This window comes from Tachysurus vachellii, chromosome 15, assembly GCF_030014155.1.
Source record: "Tachysurus vachellii isolate PV-2020 chromosome 15, HZAU_Pvac_v1, whole genome shotgun sequence".
NCBI lineage: Eukaryota > Metazoa > Chordata > Actinopteri > Siluriformes > Bagridae > Tachysurus > Tachysurus vachellii.
Window position 1 is genome coordinate 7,909,577 of NC_083474.1, and position 18,684 is coordinate 7,928,260.

The 18,684-nt window shown below is 38.2% G+C and overlaps 2 protein-coding genes across 3 annotated transcripts in view; one reads left to right on the forward strand and one right to left on the reverse strand.

Annotated features, from left to right (window-relative positions):
- zgc:162608 (uncharacterized protein LOC100037332 homolog) overlaps window positions 1-18,684 on the reverse strand; it is a 131,203-nt gene that overhangs the window by 35,657 nt on the left and 76,862 nt on the right. The window lies entirely within an intron of this gene.
- ttc12 (tetratricopeptide repeat domain 12) lies at window positions 1,774-17,739 on the forward strand. 2 transcript variants are annotated; one of them, XM_060888206.1, is made up of 21 exons: window positions 1,774-1,875; window positions 2,104-2,267; window positions 2,845-2,875; window positions 3,064-3,141; window positions 3,303-3,424; window positions 3,554-3,613; window positions 4,334-4,405; window positions 4,522-4,582; window positions 5,883-6,071; window positions 6,948-7,017; window positions 7,341-7,429; window positions 8,280-8,448; window positions 10,094-10,186; window positions 11,195-11,258; window positions 11,345-11,479; window positions 11,724-11,816; window positions 11,997-12,065; window positions 13,147-13,248; window positions 14,329-14,428; window positions 14,633-14,858; window positions 17,020-17,739. In XM_060888206.1, exons 1-21 carry the CDS (start codon window positions 1,818-1,820, stop codon window positions 17,117-17,119), a joined length of 2,145 nt encoding a protein of 714 aa, XP_060744189.1. In that variant the 5' UTR covers window positions 1,774-1,817; the 3' UTR covers window positions 17,120-17,739. The 2 variants fall into 2 exon arrangements, with proteins under 2 accessions (XP_060744189.1, XP_060744190.1); XM_060888207.1 differs by lacking the exon at window positions 10,094-10,186.

An 18,684-nucleotide genomic window follows, 5' to 3' on the forward strand; every position in this document is an offset into this window, starting at 1 on the left:
ATTTGAATGGATAATCTGAGCACTTCAGATAGAGGTAAGTCTTTAGACATTAGTGAAAGACAGCCAGTGACTAAGCTGTTTGCACATTTAGGGTAGGTTTATTCCACCATGGGCCAGAACAGATTGAAGTGTTGATGCGTATGTTCCTTGTACCCTGAGAGATGGTGGGATCAGTCGAACTGTGCTAGAGGATCAAAAGGATTGTGGTGCAGTGCTGGGTGTGATAAGTGAACTAACCTAGGGTTGATGATATTCTTTACAGTAATGGCACATACTACAAATCTTTTTCAAAAACATCATATGTACAATGCCATTTGCTTTTTTTTTTTTTTTTTAAAAAAAAGGATTAGTGATGTATTGTTTTAATTGTTTTTATGGACTTTATTGACTTGATTAAACATTTTTATTATTTTATAAATATATATATTTTTAATAAGTAATACGTATTTGTGCCTTGATACTTAGCAACTTAGCATGTTAATTAGTTTTCAGATTCCATAGTAAAGTTCAAATTATTTATTTATAATTAATGAGGATATGAAGCTAGTGTGTGCAAGTGTTGAGGATGCAGAAGATAGGGATCGGTGGAGAGAGATGATTCGCTGTGGCGACCCCTGAAGGGAAAAGCCGAAAGAAGAAATGCTTATTCTCTCTCTCTCTCTCTCTCTCGCTCTCTCTCTGTAGTTTTTATTTTTTATTTTTATTGAATTAACAACAGACATCAATTAACAAACTAGACAATAACAACACAGATACAAAGTATGCTAGGGGAAATTTACAACAAAATATTAAATATAGTACAGATCTTCAAAGTTTTCAGTGCCTTTTGCTTTAGAGACAGTCTTATAGAATCAACATAAAGTTCCATTTCTTTTTTAAATGATATGAAACAGGGTTTTTTTCCCCCCAGAAAATTTACATTTGTGAATGTAAAATTTTGCTAACAAAAGGATCAGATTTATTATGTAAATACTATTGATAGTATGGTTGTCTCTTTGAGTCTTCAAAACACCAAAAAGTACATTTTTCCAAAATAAAGCAAAATTAACATCAATATTCTTAACAATAAAATCACAAACATTTTCCCAAAAGGGGGCACGGTGGCTTAGTGGTTAGCACGTTCGCCTCACACCTCCAGGGTCGGGGTTCGATTCCCGCCTCCACCTTGTGTGTGTGGAGTTTGCATGTTCTCCCCGTGCCTCGGGGGTTTCCTCCGGGTACTCCGGTTTCCTCCCCCGGTCCAAAGACATGCATGGTAGGTTGATTGGCATCTCTGGAAAATTGTCCCTAGTGTGTGATTGCGTGAGTGAATGAGAGTGTGTGTGTGCCCTGCCATGGGTTGGCACTCCGTCCAGGGTGTATCCTGCCTTGATGCCCGATGACGCCTGAGATAGGCACAGGCTCCCCGTGACCCGAGGAAGTTCGGATAAGCGGTAGAAGATGAATGAATGAATGAATGAATGAATTTTCCCAAAAGGGCTTTACAAGTGGGCAGAACCAAAACAAGTGAACCACAGTTTCTAAGCTGTTATTACACAATGTACAATTTGTGTCTATATCGCTTTTAAATTTCACAAGAAAATGTTTTGTTGGGTAGATCCTATGAATAAGTTTAAATGAGACTTCCTTTATTTTATTTGTAATTAAATACAGATTTAGAAGTAGCCAAACAATATCCCTCTCTCTGTAGTGTGCAACTACCGAACGCTTGTATGTAGCGGAAGACCCCACGTCATTTCCGTTGTTGCTATGGTTACAAGTCTTCTGCGAGGACGCGCAGCTTCACTGTTTTGTTGACCGATAGCTAAATTAAAAGTATGGACTCGTGTGAAAGTCAGGACTTGGAAAAGTTCTTGACGAACGTGGACCGTATAAGTGCGTGTTCTTTCTTTCTTTCTTCCTTTCTTTTTTTTTTTTTTAATTTTTTTTATTTTTTTTTTTACATCTGAGACAACACGATAGATAATAACTGTAGCTGATTAAAGCTAACTTTGTAAGCAAGCTAACATACACGCTAACCTTTAGGCTTATTGTAGATGCTCATGCTTGTTATAAAAATAGAGCAAAAAACCTGAGTTGTTTTTGAGTGTATCATTTATTCAGGTGAGCTGGTGAAGGAGCTGAACTCAGGTGATGTGGTCACTCAGGAGAAAGCTGTGGAAAAGGCAGATTGCTTGGTTGCCTCACTGGAAGAAGGAAAAACGAGCAAAAATCGTATCAACAGGACAGTTATTAATACCAGTCCCTTGTGTGTTGGTAGACAAGGGGTAAATAAACCATTCTTTACCTAATCATACATGCAAGCAAATATAAACTGTAGCAGATCTGTCCATGATTTTCAATTGGTGACGTAAACATACTTTTATATTAATCTGACATTCTTTTAAGTGTGCTTTAAACTTCTATATACAATGAAATGTTTATGCTACAGTTACTTACATCTACATTTCTGGCATTTAGCAGACACCCTTATCCAGAGTGACTTACATTTTATTTCAATTTATACAACTGAGCAATTGAGGGTTATTGGGCCTTTCTCAGGGGCCCAGAAGTGGCAGCTTGTTGGAGCTGGGATTTGAACTCATGACCTTCTGGTCAGTAGTCTGACGCCTTAACCACTAGGCTTCCACACCCCTGCCCTACTTAGACATGGTGCAAAAATGATGGTAAACAATGTACTGTATGCAGTCATAAAGTGGCATAGTGCAGATATTGCACATATTCAATACTATAATTTATTAACATAATATAGAAGGTTAAAAAGCACATACTCAGAGTCTTATATTAGTACCATATATTAATAACAGTTGTCTGTGGTATCTGAACAGTCTTTTTATTTTCTAGAATGCAACTCATATGCCCAGTGAAAGTCCAGGTAGGTTTATTGTGCGGTCTGTGTTACTCTTTCACCTGCTTTTTTTAATCAGCTTGCATGCCATGATTGCTTAATATTGTTCCCAGATGATGAATAATTATAATTAGAGACACAGACAGACTATACAGGCTGTTGTTTAAAAATATTTGTTGACTTGTTTGTTCATTTTTATGTCTGTGACTTTTTAGAGAATTTTATGAAAGCTTTAGAAAAGGATGCAGAGAAGAGAAGAAAGAGGAGACAAGTGAAAGAGAAGGAAGCAAATGGTGTGTGTGTGTGTGTGTGTGTGTGTGTGTGTGTTGGCATGCGTACATATGTACTTGAGTGTATTTGTGTGAGAAATTTGAATTTTGACTTCATACCAGTGCTATACAACTGCATTTCTGTACACTGTCATCACCTTTTTTTCACTCTATCTAATCCCCAGCCTTTAAGGAAAAAGGAAACAAAGCATTTGCCATGGAAGACTATGAATTGGCTTGCAAGATGTACACAGAAGGTTTAGAAAAGCTTCGTGATATGCCAGCCCTTTATACAAACAGAGCTCAGGTACTCAATGCCATTCTTTATGTAAAGCATTATGTGGTACAAACAGCTGAATTGCGTGTACCGTATGATTAAAAGCGCAGTAATGGTATATTGCTAACTTTTATTTTTTTGTGGATCCTCATCTTACAGGCCCTGATCAAGCTGAAGAAGTATAAGGAGGCTATAAGTGACTGTGAATGGGCCCTGAAGGTAAGCAAAGGTAGCTGTGAGCAAAGGTGTGCCAGAGGTGCCCTCTCATTCATCATAGTGTCAGCTCAGCGACTCCTCCTATTATCCTGTCCTGTTTGGACGGTTGCACAGCTTTAGGTCACTGGGTTGAAGTTGTGCCTTGTTTTTATGAGCTAAGAAAAAATGGCCTGAATGCACCAGATCTTAAAGTATTAAAAGTAAATGTTTATGATCGTAGTGTTAATGCATTATTTGAAAAAAATAAAAAGTCACAAATAGTTTTTCGAATTAGAAATTAATGTACACCTGGAAGCCTTTCTGATGAAAACACTGAAGAAGTTTCCACATAGTGCTTAACCCGTGTTGATTTTTGACTGTTGATTGATGCCTATGCGCTGATAAATTATGCTTAAATTACACACCGTCTCAGAATCAGACCTTTATAACTTAGTCACATTTGATAAATATGTAAATGTCTAAATTTAAATATGTATTGATGGAATATAACACAGCCTTGCACATAGACCTCCGTTATAAATGTGTTTCAAAATGTAAATGAAATTCTAGTAATCATAGAATTGCTACAAATGCAATGAACTCGCATTTCAATTCAATTGCTACAAATGCGATGAATAGATACTATAGATAGCGCTGGTATTTTATATGCCGCTTTTGCAAATAAATGAATTTTTGAATCGATTGGATATCTAAACAGTGCTTATATTCTATTTTCTAACACAGTGCAGTGATAAGTGTATTAAGGCATATGTCCACATGGGCAGAGCACATCTAGGACTGAAAAATTTTACCGAGGTAAGAACAGCTTTCTACTTGGAATCTTTACTTCACTACATGTTTAAAGTTTTGACTATTTTTCTTTCTTTCTGATGAATAATCTTCTCTCTATATTATCCCTATATTTCATTCAGTCTAGGCTGTGTTATAAAAAGATATTGGATATTGTGCCGGAACGTGAAACCCTTGTGAAAGGTACGTTTTAGACGTCCCTTCAAGTAGCGGATGTGTAATTATATACTGTGACATTTAAGTTTCCTACATCTAACTTTTCTTTGTTTCAGTTAAGCCACCCTGTTGTGCTGCCATGACAACATGACATCATGCTCTTCCTTATATGTCTTTCTCTTCCTACATCCACCCCTGACCCCCACTTTATTTTCTTTACTTGACTGTACACAGTTTGGGAAATAATTACATGGAAATGTGTCTGTAACAGCTTCACTATCAGTGTTATATCAGTCTTATTCATGCATACTTAGAATATTGCCACTTGACATTTGAAAGGATCAACTGTAATTTGCAACGAGTAGGGTACACCGCTTTTTGTAGGTCAGGCTAAACCACTACAGATATAGTCGCTGTTAACAGAATTGAGATTTGTTGTCATTTTCATGTTTAAAAATAATTCAACAGAACAGTCATTAGTGTAGGAGGTCTTCAGGCCAGTTTTATTTAAATCGATAAATATAGGCTTATATGTGTTAAATATAGGCCAGATGGATTAGAGAAGGTGTAAGAATTGTACCATTATTGTATGTATGTTGTACGTATTTCCCTTAAAAACATGTTTACTGAAAACTCAGGTATGAACATCTAACAGCATTTACACATGCAGCATTTAATTTATTTGAATCCACGTGTTTTCCCTGAAATCCACCTGCTCCGAGACCGTTCTTGTCCTGGTTCTAAAACACTCCTAGCGGAATTTAATTGCAGTGAGAATGTGAGTCGACCCTGAATTGTCTCAGGTACAGGAAGGGAGCTGAACACATCATGTATTTTGGTTTGTGAGCAGCATTTTTTTTAAGGCATGCACTGATAAATTTGGCCAAGGAACAGAGCTGAAGCAGGAAAGACCAGTAAGATTTATGCACGTTAGGCCGAGTGTTTATCGTTGCCTTTTCTGTTTATGACCTACTAAAACAAAGCAACCAAGCCGAAGGTATAAATTTAATTTTGATTGACTCTGACAGCCTAAAAATCTTGTTGGGACATTAACTATTTATTGTACCTTCTATGACCTCTGCCTGATCCATAGTCCTTTATTGCTGAGTGTAATGCTTTATTGACACACTTCAACAACTGTTATTAGACATCGATTCTAAAGGTTTACTTTTCACAGAAAGGAATGGTGTGGAAATTCTTGTTATTGATAATCACATGTACACAGGTGCCAATATGATGCTATTATTCTTTTAACACAAACCCTAATAAGGAGTATTACTTCATGGGTGACATGAATGACGGTCATCTGTTTCTGCTTCCACTATAGATTATCTGACACAAGTGGATTTGGAAGAGAAAAAGGCCCTTCAGGAAGAAACAGCACTCAGGGAGTTGAACGATGGAAAAAAAGAAGCCAGGGCCATTCTTGACTTGCTGACAAAGCTGGACAGGCCCAGTGAGCACAACCTATATTACTGTGGTGGATTGGAGCTTCTTACACAAGCTGTTAAAGACAGTGAGTGCACAAAATGCTGAGGTCATCCTCTTTAGTTTATTTCACAACCTATCTCTCACTCAGTAGATGCTTCATCTTTATTTGTACAGAGTTGTACACAGATTTGACATTGTCTCACCAGCCAAGACAATATTTGTTCTGCTTTGTGGTCAATAGGGAGAGGAGTATAGATGTAGGTGTCACAATGATTCCCCTATTCGCTTCATTAACACTTTGTGATAAGATTTATCTACGTCGTTGGTTACAGAGGCAGCCTCTGATCTCTTTAAGAACATGGCTAAGCCAAAAATGAAGTAAAAAGAGGTAGCCAGATATATTCTTTATTCTTTAGTTTGTTCTGCTCTTTAGTGCAGATTTGATTTCAGTAATGTGGCTTAAAAAGAAATCATTTCATATTACAAATTTTTTCTAGCAAAGGGCTAGGTTCATAACAATTGAAAAAAAAAAACGTGTCTAAATTAAATCAAGAGTTGTGAATTCTTTACTGCTAGAGAGGTGTTTCAAAACTATTTTCTGGGATGCTTGTTATCAGTGCAAGCAGAATGAAGGCCATGTCCCAAATTCATTCCTACAAACCACGCAGCCGTGAAAGCTTTCTAAAATGAAAAGATCCCAGCACTCTGGACAAGAAAGATACCTGAGCGGGGCCTTTGTGAGCTAATTTCTTTCTGAAGAAGGTATACTGCTTTTGGCCAGATAAGAGAACTGTCCCTGACTCCTAATGAGTTTTTGTTTATTTCTCTCTCTGTCTTTGTCTCTTTTGCCCTTGACTATAACGGATTTTGTTTCTGAAGCTTGCCAGGGTGGCTCTGCATTGATACGTAGCTTTCGCTGCATTTGTTTTGATTACAATGACACCATTTTTATCCTTTTTAGATACCGGGCAGACTTTATTCCGATTAAACAATGGCTTTAGTGTCATCACTGGCAATAAGGATATACAGAGGTAAGTTTTTCAAAAAAAGGCTTCTGATCATTTTGAAAAGTTTTCTTTCTAATTCCTAGAGAAAGTATTTTCCCATATGCATATTGAACTGCATATTGTGCAAACCAGCCCTTAATTTATTACAGCTTTAGATGTCTTAGCCAGCTCTCTTTATCAGCTGGTGTGTTGGGAACTAATTTCTAACTAAGTCGATGTAAACAACCTTTTTTTTAATGTTTTATAAAAGGTTTTGCTGTAATTCAGCAACATGATATGCAGCAAATGTTAAGCACGGATAAGTGCTTTATAATCCCGTCGTTTTATCCATCTCTGCCTCTTTTCAGCTGTCTTACGCAGACTTCTAAAGAGCTGCACAGCATGGATCTGTGTGTCGCTGTCCTCAGATTATGGAAAAAGGTTTGCAGTGGAAATGGTAAATAGTATTTTTTAACATTTACCTTTTCAGTTGTTCATTTCAGAATATAATTGTAGTACAGAGTTGTAGAGGGAGCAAACCCGAATTTTCACCACAATTTGTCCAAGATGTAAACAAAGATTTGAAGAAAGGGATAAAAAGTGAGAGAAGTGTTGGTTTGTCACAAACTTCAAATTACACGTCATATTTATTTCAGTTGAAACAAACCATTTTTTAAATATATATATTTGCATTAAGTTTCCTTTCTGTTTAGTATTAGTTCCTTCCATCACTTTGCAGCGGCATTGGGCGTAGCGCATAGCTACTTTTTTTTTTTTTAAAATATATGTGACCTATAGGCCATACAGAATTAGTGAATTACCGCTGTGTCACTATGCACATGCTCAGTCATTTGGTTTTATTGATTAGCAGCCTTGGTTCTTTCATTTCAAGGAGACTGCACCCAGTTGTGCACTTGGGGAAGCCCAACCAAGTGCCACAGCTTGACATTTAGTTCAAAGCAGAATCACAGGGCTTAAATCACTACTGCTTATATTGAGTGCAATAGAGTGGGAAGCGTAAGAGCAGGCACTGATGATGAGACTTCAGCTGCCTGGATAGATAACACTTCTAAAGACATATTTCTTCACTTTATTATCCTAGCTTTTCAAATGGGGAACATTCATTGGCATTCTCTACGCGAATAATAAACTTGTGCTGAAGCATTCACTTGTTTGCTCGCCTATAACTGGTTGTCTCTCACAGTCTGGTTCATAATGTTGCCAGAAAAGAGCTCTAAAATAGCTCTGTTCTGGATAGAAATGTTCTCAGATCACTGACTCTTGTCTAACAATCTTGTCACTTACAGAGGAAAATCAACAGCTGTTACTGCAGTGTCTCAGCACAAGAGAACAGCTTGTCCTGTTGTTAACCTCAGCTACATTAGCAATCCAGCAGGAATGTTTTACGCTAGTTTACATGTACTGTCAGACCCAGCACGGAAGACGCTTGGTAATTGAAAACCTCAATTTGATCAGGTAAACGGTTTCCTGTTCTTATACAACATTATTCAGTTTCATTCTATTCGCATTGTGTCTGAAAATGTCACTTGCTCGATAGTAATTAATTGTTTATAGGTCTATAATATAAAAGCAATCTTGCACTCACAATCATGTGGTTATCTTAAATATTAGCCTGTCTGGTTTGATTTGTACGAAGCTCCTTACTGAAAAATTGCTGTCCCTTCTTGATTTTTCGACTTCATCTGAAGAGTTTTTATGTTTTGTGTAAGAAGTACAGTGTATTCCTGAAGACGTATCATTTGCCATGTCTGCTGATGATGTCACTAACACTACTTTAGTTCTGATCAATGTTGTGGAATGGTTCTTTGTTAAATATCAGCATTTACAGATCTGTGCAAAAGTTTTATGCAGGTGTGAAAAAATGCTGTAAACAAAGAATGCTTTCAAAAATGGAAGTGTTAAACATTTATTTTCATAAATGAACAAAATGCAGTGAATGAACAAAAGAGAAATCTAAATCAAATGAATATTTGGTGTGACCCCCCCTTTGCCTTCAAAACAGCAGCAATTCTTCTAGGTACACTTGCACACGTTTTTTGAAGGAACTCGGCTGGTAGGTTGTTCCAAACATCTTAGAGCTAACCACAGATCTTCTGTGGATGAAGACTTTCTTACATCCTTCTGTCTCTTCATGTAATCCCAGACACAATCTCAATGATGTTGAGATCAGGGCTCTGTGGGGGTCGTGCCATCGCTTCATGCTGGTTTGAAGGCAAAAGATAGTAACACCAAATATTGATTTGATTTATATTTTTCTTTTGTTTGCTCACTTTGCATTTTGTAAATTGACAGAAATAAACACTCATTATGTATATTTCTGAAAGCATTCTTTGTTTACAGCATTTTTTCACATTTGCCTAAAACGTTTGCACAGTACTGTATATCATAAAGCAATATCACCTTTATATCCCTCTATTTTTATTTTATTAAATATTTATTTCTTTCTATTTTATTGGACTTGGATTACAATAAGCATCTGCCATATAAGTCTCCTTGAATGAGTTGTAACTATATCATTTACCATGTCTGCTGATGATGTCACTAACTTGACTGGGCAACTGGTAAACTGGGCAGTTGAAACTTATGTGGTGAACTTAGATGACTCTGAGTGATACAGACGCTGAAACATCTCACTGCGGTTATAGTAAATATAAGAACTGTTGGAATACCACTATGCCAATCAGAATAATGAACTGGAACTAGCTGTTGTATAGTATTTAGTTATAGCAGTCATAATAGATATAATGTATTATAATAGACTAATCCTGTGGTGTGATGCCCCGAGGTTTATTATTTTTCAATAATGCAGCTTGAAGTGTCTTATTCCTTCTATTCCAGCTTTTTATCATTTTCGTCATTTGTTAATGAAAGACACATGAACCTTTTTACCATTTATCATTGAACATAATGTCTGTGAATGTTATAAATATAGAAATGATAATGTATTTGAAAAGGTGCATTAATAAGTGCAAAAAAACTGTGATTTGAATTATATTCAACACTACGGTCTGTCCCATACTGTTATAGAAAACAAATATATATTTTTAGGCCAGTCAGATCAGAGTATTCAAAAGTATTTCTTTCCCTCTTTTTCCTGAAGAATGGCAGAGATCCTGATGGACTGCATATGCAAAGGCGGCAAATCAAGAACCAGGGCCCTCGGTATTCTGGAGAACTTGGCTGGAGAAAATAAGTAATGCCCCATCGATATATTTACTTCCACCCCACAGCCACTTGCCCTCTGTGCATCTCACTAGAATCTATCAACCTGATGGCAAAAGAGGAGCAGCTTCTTCATGAAATCCTTCATGGAACCCATTATGCACCCATGCATCATAGTGAAGCCGTTTAAACCAAGACCTATTCAAATGCAGTCAAATGAATAGCTAAGGTCTTTTGAGAATTCCAAATGAACCAGTATGAAACAAAGCAATCTATCAGAGCTCAGTATTTCACCAGTCAGCTCTCTGAAAGATTTTTTTTTTCCTCACAATGCATTTGACCTCTCATCAGAGTAGTGGTGGATTGATCAAACTTGTGGTTTTAGCTGTCTTTTGCCATGATTAGTTGTCACGGGCAAATTCCATACTCATGGCCAGATCCAGAGCTTTAGGTCATCTGGTGTCACACTGTGAAGGACAAATGATTGAGTGCCTCTGTGAGCTTTTAGATAAGGATTGCCACCTCTAGAAATTTCAAGCATTGGATACGGTATGTGACATGGTGCAGTAAATGTTCTTTCAGTGCCACGTTTAGCCTGCCCTTCTCTACAAGCCCAGCAAACACATTTAACGACAAGATTGTTGTTGATAGTGTGCTAGATGGCAGTGACCACCAGGAACAATTGCACTGTTCATTGCATGCAGGTCAAGACATCAAGACTCAAGACATAAGTTAACTGAAATACATTGTGAGCCACTTTTACAAGCAAACGTGTGAAAATATCCATGATGAATTAATTGCTGCAAAGACTCAGAAGACTTGCTATTATCTCAGCAACAGAGCCTCATTTTTCTCCCTGCAGTAACAAGGCACACTAATCAGTAATTCAGGATTTACAGGCTCGACTTGGATCAGTGATCAGAGTGGGAAAATACATTCTTTATATTCCAAGCCTGACGCTCAATTTGCATAACATAAAGACACTCTAGAGTTATCGGAAATATAGCGTAAATATTTTGTTGTGTGTTTTTGTTTGCAGGTTTCGGATCCAGTCTCGAGAGAGCTTTACAAAGGTTTTTGCACCTCCTTTCGAGCATTTGCTGGTAATAAATCTCTTCTGTTTTTTTTTTTTTTTTTTAGTCATTACTCTTTAAATTAATTGTATACTGAGCATTTATTTCATCTGTAGGATAATGTTGCAGCATCCAGCCAAGGCTTTCTGCCGTGCTTAATTTCTGTGATCGGGGCCATGTCTGCGGATGAAGTCATTATTAACAAGCTGGCGAGCCGTGAAGAGTTTTGGAAGAGCTCGTTCTCTGCCATGGTATATTTGATCATCTTATATGATGAAGCTAAGTTTGTCCTTGAACATCACTGAATAATATATAATGTTTTCCCAGCTTGAATTTTGATTTTAGCTCATTTTAGCTGAGTTTAAGCTCATTTTCATATTACAATGTGTGAGCTGCAAAACATTCCAATGCTTTTTGATGTTTGCTCATCTTCACAGGACACACATTTAATTTCTAGCAAAGTCAAGATGAAATAATGTTGTTTTTTTCCTTCAGGGGCGGTGTGCTAGCTGTGAATACAGACGTATTCTCTATCCTCTCCTTGGTCTGATGATCAACATAGCCTCTAATCAAGCTTCAGTCATTCAAGTAAACGGCTATCTGAACTTTTTGATAAACGGAGTAATGTAATTAAAGACTATAAACTGTAAATCCAGAATGTACTGTTTGTACTTTTTCTCTCTTTAGTATCACTTTACATTAATCAAGTCCAGAAAAGTGCATTGAGAGTTAAAAAAAAAAAGGTATGATGGTCTGTTTGTCACACAGGAGTATGCTGTTGTGGGCTGTAAAAGATGTGTGGCTCTGCTCAGTGATCCTGATGGTGGCATCATCACGGTAGGATATGCATTTCCCCCCCAGGCTTCACAGTAGCAGACTCCCTAGCTCTCACACCACTGCTCATTCTTAGCTGTGTATTTGTTTGTGTCACGGCGGCTTCTTTGTTTTCAGGTCGTCTGTTGTTTTGCACATTTTTTTCAATTACTGTTTTTTGCTCTTCCCCAGCTACTAAGGTCACTCTCACTGTTTAGATTCTGCACTTCATTACTCTCATTATTTTATATACAGTCTTTGTCTGAATTGACACCACACAACTGAAAAAGTGCCTATACTGTATGATTATGACCTTATTGCAGAGATATAAATTTCAGCTGCTATGTTGGAACCTTCTCTTAGCAATAAAGTCAGTGGTCTGTTCCAAGAAATTTGTTTCCTCTTGGACAGAGGCATGATTGAAAATGTAACCTTGTCTTCATGTGTGCTGACCCCAGCCAAGGCTTACACTAATATTATAGTAATATTGCACATATGCCCTTTCAATGCCTTGTCTACATTCTAGACAATTGCACTCTACCGTCATTTTGAAGCATTACAAAAAAACGGCAGTGTTTATTTTGTTCATATATTTTAATGGGTATATTTCAGATGTGGCTGTCTATGATAAAAAGATGAGTTTTCTTAATATATTGCTGTTTTCTATTTGTTTAGCATGATAATTTAAGTCAGTATGCATTAATAATAATGCCTGAAGCAACTCTAGGAATAAGCTCAGGGACAAATCTTGTTTCTGGTGGATATGTACAGTATGGAAATCAGTCTCCACATGCAACCTCCATGGTTTTGCTTTCCTTGCAGATCACATCCCTGCAACTGTTCCACAATGTACAATTATGGTGAAACAACACCACCCATGCTTGCCCATATGTTGAATAATGGAGTCGATTGTTTACCTGCAGTAGCAACCTTTCAGTGCTCAGATTATAAATCAGCACTGTGACTAGATTTATGTTATCCTCCTGCAAGCATGCTAGGCTTCTGTGGAACAGTCTTAACTATTTGAGAATGATGGTGCTTTTTTTTTTTTATTAGGAATTCTCTATCACATGTCATTCTTTCTTTGCCTTTTTTCACGCATTAGAGAGCAGCTGGATTGCTAAGTGTGATCCTCCCAAAATCAGCTGCTGCCACTGAAGAAGTTGTGAAGCAAGGTGTAGTAAAGAAACTGCTCAAGATTCTCAAGGTATCAGGAATTCACTTGAATCATCATTTTCAAAAAATAAACATTGTAGGCCAATATGTTATGTGACAGTTATGAAAGAATCTCAGATCTTAAAATCTCAGTTACATTGTGTTTATTATGACGATACATTGTGTTTATTATGACGATACATATACGATAAATAATTTCACTTAAAATGCGGACATTCTGTACCTTGTACAAAATGTCCAAAATATGTCCAAAAGATGAATGTCACTTCTACTAATTACATACTGTATTACATTTTGGGCTCGTAGCTGCCAGTAACATCATGTTTATATAGCATATTCCAATATTGTACAGTATATAGCATCTATTAATAGATTTGCCTACATTCCAGGATCTGTAAGGTGCATAGTGGCCAATTCTGTGCATAATGCAACATTAGAGCACATAGAAACTTCTAAAATAGCTGACCTGAATCTGGAATTATTTAGAACAGCAGGCAAATGTAGTATCCTTATCTCAATGCCCAGGTGATATTATTAGATCATGGCACTTGATGTCATCCTAATCTAAAAGCACTGATGGCATCCTAATTTCAAGGCACAGGTAGCATTATGATCATAACGCATATTAATCTCAAGGCAATGCTGGCATATTAAGATCAAAGGACTGGTGCATTGTAATATCAATGTACTGGTGTCATCCTAAAATCAAGTTACAGAAGCATCTTAATCTCAAGGTAATGGTGGCTCCCAAAGTTTAAGACATCAAAATCAAAATCACAAGGCCCTGGTGGTATTTTTTGCAAAAGGGACCGGTTGCATCTTAATCTTTAGGCCCTCATACCATCATACTATTAAGGCAATGGTAGCATCCTAATCTCAGCTAACTAATATCTTAATCAACAGCTCTAAGCAGACTTTTGAAAGGTGTTAACTTGACTCTCAGGTGCAGAATTAACTCTCACCTTTGACAGTTATGCATATGAAATAATCACAAGCCAACTTTGGACAGCATTAACTATTCTTGTTTTGTGCCACAATGGGATACCACCATGAATGTGAAATGTGGAGAAGTTTCCTGAAAAGACAAAAGTGCTTCTTTTCATTCTATCAGGTTGAAGGGCAGACAAGCTCAAGATACTCAATTAAAGCTATGGCAGTGTGCACTGCCTCCAGCCAGCAGGCCTGTGAAGAACTACTGAGGCTTGACAAGAGTAAGTACTGAAGGAGAGAGAAATGATATTGGAGTGGGGTACAACTATTAAACAAAAATGAGCCCAAAGGAGGTGCTAAGTAAAGTAAAATAAAGATAATGTTGTAATTATTTGAAGAAAAAAAATATATGCTGAAAAAGTATAGCAAAGTTTAGAGAACATACAGTAAGTTTGTGTGCATTATAACCACGACTGTTTATTCAGGGCTGGTGACCATGAGGAAGCTCCTGGGCAGCAGTGATGAGTTACTAGTAGGGAATGCTGCTCTATGTCTTGGACACTGTCTGGCGGTGCAGGGAGCCGCAACCAGTCTCTTGGGCACAGATTGCGTGATGCTCCTGCTGCGGCATGCAGCTGGAAAATCTAAGCGAGTTGACGTTCAGAAGAACGCTGCCATCACACTGGGAAAACTGTGCAGAGTTGAGCCCAGGTATGCAGAACTGCCTTTTTTGTCAGACTGATCATATGCCAATTAGGGCTGACCATATGCCAATTAGGGCCAACACACTTCCTGCATGACTCTAGCTTAGCATTCCTGCTTTATTGTGGGTTATCAATCAAATGCAAGGCAACACTACTTTAATAAGTAAATTGTTTTTCAGTTGTTGCCCTCGTTATTTGCAGAGTGCACTCCTTATCCATAGTCATGCAGGTATTAATAATGCACAACATTGACAGGGGCAGTAAAAATATTTGGGTTCTTTCCTTTTATCATAACTTCAGCCTCCTTCGGCTATAAACTTAATTTACATTTCAAAATTACCTTTTATTCCGGAGGACCTGACGTACCTTAGAAACATGACTTATATTTGCAAATAAGAGACTACTGTTTTTCAGGAGGTGGAGTTTAAAGACAGACAACATTATCAGTATCCCCAAATTAGGCAGCATCTCCTTACTGTCTCTGAATCATATTATGCAGAGTAACTTATTATTCACGTTGGTAATGTAATAAGATATGTATATTATGTCCCCAGCAGAACCACTGCTTCGAATTTGGTTCTGCTAGCGAGCCTTCTAACACCCAGTTTGCCTTTCCATGGTCTTACGTCATTGTATACAACATTATACAGCAACATTAGCGCAGCAGCAGCAAACACAAACACAACATCAACAATGGAGGATGTTGCTTTACTGTTAATGCTCATTGCTTTGTGGACCTACATTGGCATCCAAACGCGGCGAATCTTGATTTAAAATGATTTTAAAAACTTGTTGGTCACAGTAACCCCGCCCCCAACCCCTGACGCAAGCGGTTCTTAAGTCTAGACCAGCAATGTTTTGGTGCTACTTAAGATGTGTTGGACAACTGATTGAAAGGTTGTGAGCTTGAATCCCAGAACCAACAATCTTCCAATGCTGGGCCCTTGAACAAGGCCCTTAATGCTCAGTTATACGAATGAGATAAACATAAGTTGCTCTGTTTAAAGGGGGTCTTCAAAATGACATAAATGACACTTTAATCGGATCACAGGTAATCCTGCTTATTGAGACAACAATCCAGTTGTATAGTCAAACGAAACAATTATGTAGATACAGAGCAAGAGCTACCATTAATGTTCACATCAGACTTCAGAATTTGGATAAAAATCCGATTTCTGTGACTTTGACCATGGCATTGTTGTTGTCACCAGACAGGCTGGTTGATTTGCATGCACAACAGTCTCAAGACACAGTGTAAAAATCAGAAAAGGTCTACTGAAGGGAAGTTCTGTGGGTGGGAACCCTTTGTTAATGAGGGAGGCTCGAAGTGGAAAATTGCCAGCAGAACAGCAGAAGACATGAGTGGGTCCACTTGTATCAGCCCTGATTAGAACTAATATGGGAAGAACTGGACAAAACTGGACAGCTTAAGATTGGAAAAACATCACCTATTTATGTTTCAGGGCTATTTATACTCTGCTATTTTTGCTGATTGGAGTGGAACCTGATGTGGTCTTCACGTGTCAATGTGTCACGTGTTCAATTGTGTAATTTCACGCACCTTCACAAGTCTTTCACGTGTGATTACATAGAAATCAAATAATCAATGGTGAAAAAAATGTGTATTGTATATATGCCTATTTAATGTAATGTATTAGTATTTAATGGGGTAAATTCCCCTTCAGTGGGTCAGTAACAAAACGTGACATTTTAGGAATCAGATGCAGAATCAAGATTAGTTGTTCGTGAGGAAGCATATTGAAATGCACTCATCTTCTTCATGCTCTAATTTACTGTAAAATCGCTCTTGCAGCCGCCGCATTTATAACTCCTAAAGGGGCAGCTAGACAAGAGTAGAATCTGTTTAGATATTTAAAGTTTTTAGTTATTTGACTTTTCAAGACCTTGCTGATGTAATTAATGATGCCTCTTTCACAGATTGGAAGTGTGGGGACAGAATGCATATTTCCATGTAGGTCATGATAATCTGGGTCTCAGAGACTAAGATGTAGCATGGGATCAGACTCTCAATGGCCACAGACTGGTATCAGGCTAAGAGAACAGTCTGTTTAGGACACTGGACATAAAAAGTGGCAATACATATTAAGAAAAAATAAGCTGATATGACAGACAACCCCATTCACTCTGTGCTTTGCTCTTCTTTTCAGGCACACAGAGAGGCTCAGGGAGCTCAATGGTCTGGAGATCCTTCACTCTTGTATGAAATTGTGTCAGGAAACAGGGGGTGTCTTTACAGGAGCAGATTAAGAGCCAAAGTGGGGATAACATATAAAGTTGCTTTATTAGGAATAATAACAACGGCTACAAACACTAGGAACCACAAAACACGAAAAAACAACTTTAGATCACAAAACAGGAACTAAACAAATCATGGAAACCAAAACAGAAACAGAGACAGAATTACTACAAAAACAAAAACAATAAACGAAGACAAGGACTCCAGAAACCAGATGCAAGTCCACAGGATTAAATTGGAAATGTAATTAGGAAGACATGAGGGACAGGTGTGCAGTGGTGGGACCAGATTAAGGATCGGGAGGGGAAAACACATGTGATTGTCAGGATACAGCCCGGACTTTGGCCACGTGCTTTTGTTTATGTTCGGTGTTCACGTGTCTGAACATAAACAAACATGTTGCCTTTAGTCAAATCCTTGTCGTCTTATGTCTTCTTATGTTGTCTTGTCTCTAGTCTGTGTTCCTGTTCTGTGTTTTTAGTTAATAAATCCTGTTTATTTTTTACGCTATCCTGCATTTGGGTCTGTTTTTATCCCCGCATTGCTGACAGTGATACATAAAACTAACACAAAGACACATGGCACAGATAACCAAAAACCTGCCAGAATGTCCCCTTAGTGTCTAGGCAGGGAATAGTCCAAGCCATTCCTGAAAGTCTTCCCTCCTCAAGAACCAACTCGGAACCAAGCTTGAAAGTCCAGTGTGAAATCAGGAACGAACAGGAATGAGGAACAGGGCGAGGCAGGTGGGGAAAGCAAGGAAACGGGCGAGGCAGGTGGGGTGAGCGAGGAACATGGTAGTGTAGCCAGAGGGCCCGAGCGACATCCACAGCCAAGCAAAGGGGCCGAGCGACATCCACAGCCGAGCAGAAGTGCCAAGGGACATCCAAAGAAAGGAAGGGAGGGAGGGAGGGAGGGGAAAAAACACCCTGTGCCAAAGCCCGGTACCGAGCCACATCCACCACAAAAGCAAGAAAAAGGCAAAAGAATACAAGGCCTGCAACATCCCCTGCGTTCAAAAAGTGAGGTGGCGTCCTCCTCGGGAAAACAGGAAGTGAAGCGGAATAGGTGCGGAACGATGTCGCAGGGCACAAAGGAAAACAAAAAAAAACAGAGCAGGCTGGTGACATTTTCCATGTGCAAGATGTAAGGCAGCATCCTCCACAGGAAAACAGGAAGTAAAGTGCCATCCCCCACAGGAACAAGTGAGGAGCGAAATCCACCAAAGAAACCCAGAATTCCAGGAAAAAAAAATCCCGAAAGGCCAGGAAGAGTAATCAAGTAGATGCTCCACAAATGTAAAATGTCAGGTTTATGGTTATCCTGCCGGGTCTATGTCTGGCTGAGTCATTCTGTCAGGAAACGGAGGGGTCTTCACAGGAGCAGATTAAGAGCCAAAAGCAGACATAACATTAAAATGGGGTTTATTAGAAAAAATAGCAAAGGCTACAAACACTAGGAACACGGAAACACAAAATAGATAAACAAGATAACAGATAAACAAAAATCAAAATCAACAATCTTCCTGAATGTAAAGTGAGAAATTTACACAGGACTATCTTTATTACCCATTCAA